Here is a 261-nt window from a genome sequence, read left to right on the forward strand (position 1 = left end):
TGTGACCCTTGAAGCCTCGCGGTCGGGGGACACGACTCCTCTTCGCGTGGGACACTGGCTCGTTGCCGCGTCTCCAGGTGGACCGGCGCCGGGCTCAGCCCTCCGGGCTCCGGCGTCGAAGCGGCCGCCTGGCTGCGCTTTGCCGTCGTTACGGCCGGAGCGTGTCGTGGCTTCTCCGTGGGTTCGGCGCCGTGGACCGGCCGGTTCCGGGCCGGTAGTAACGTGCCGCCTCCGTGCCCCTCTGCCCCGCAGTGCCTGCTG

General features: G+C 72.4%; 1 protein-coding gene across 1 annotated transcript in view; it reads left to right on the forward strand.

Moving 5' to 3' along the window:
• ABCA13 (ATP binding cassette subfamily A member 13) overlaps positions 1–261 on the forward strand; it is a 147,718-nt gene that overhangs the window by 71,124 nt on the left and 76,333 nt on the right. The window contains exon 30 of the mRNA XM_025046516.1: positions 78–217. Coding sequence (XP_024902284.1) covers positions 78–217 — 140 coding nt within the window. The remainder of the gene's footprint in view (positions 1–77; positions 218–261) is intronic.

Source organism: Pteropus alecto, unplaced genomic scaffold (assembly GCF_000325575.1).
Source record: "Pteropus alecto unplaced genomic scaffold, ASM32557v1 scaffold214, whole genome shotgun sequence".
Lineage (NCBI taxonomy): Eukaryota > Metazoa > Chordata > Mammalia > Chiroptera > Pteropodidae > Pteropus > Pteropus alecto.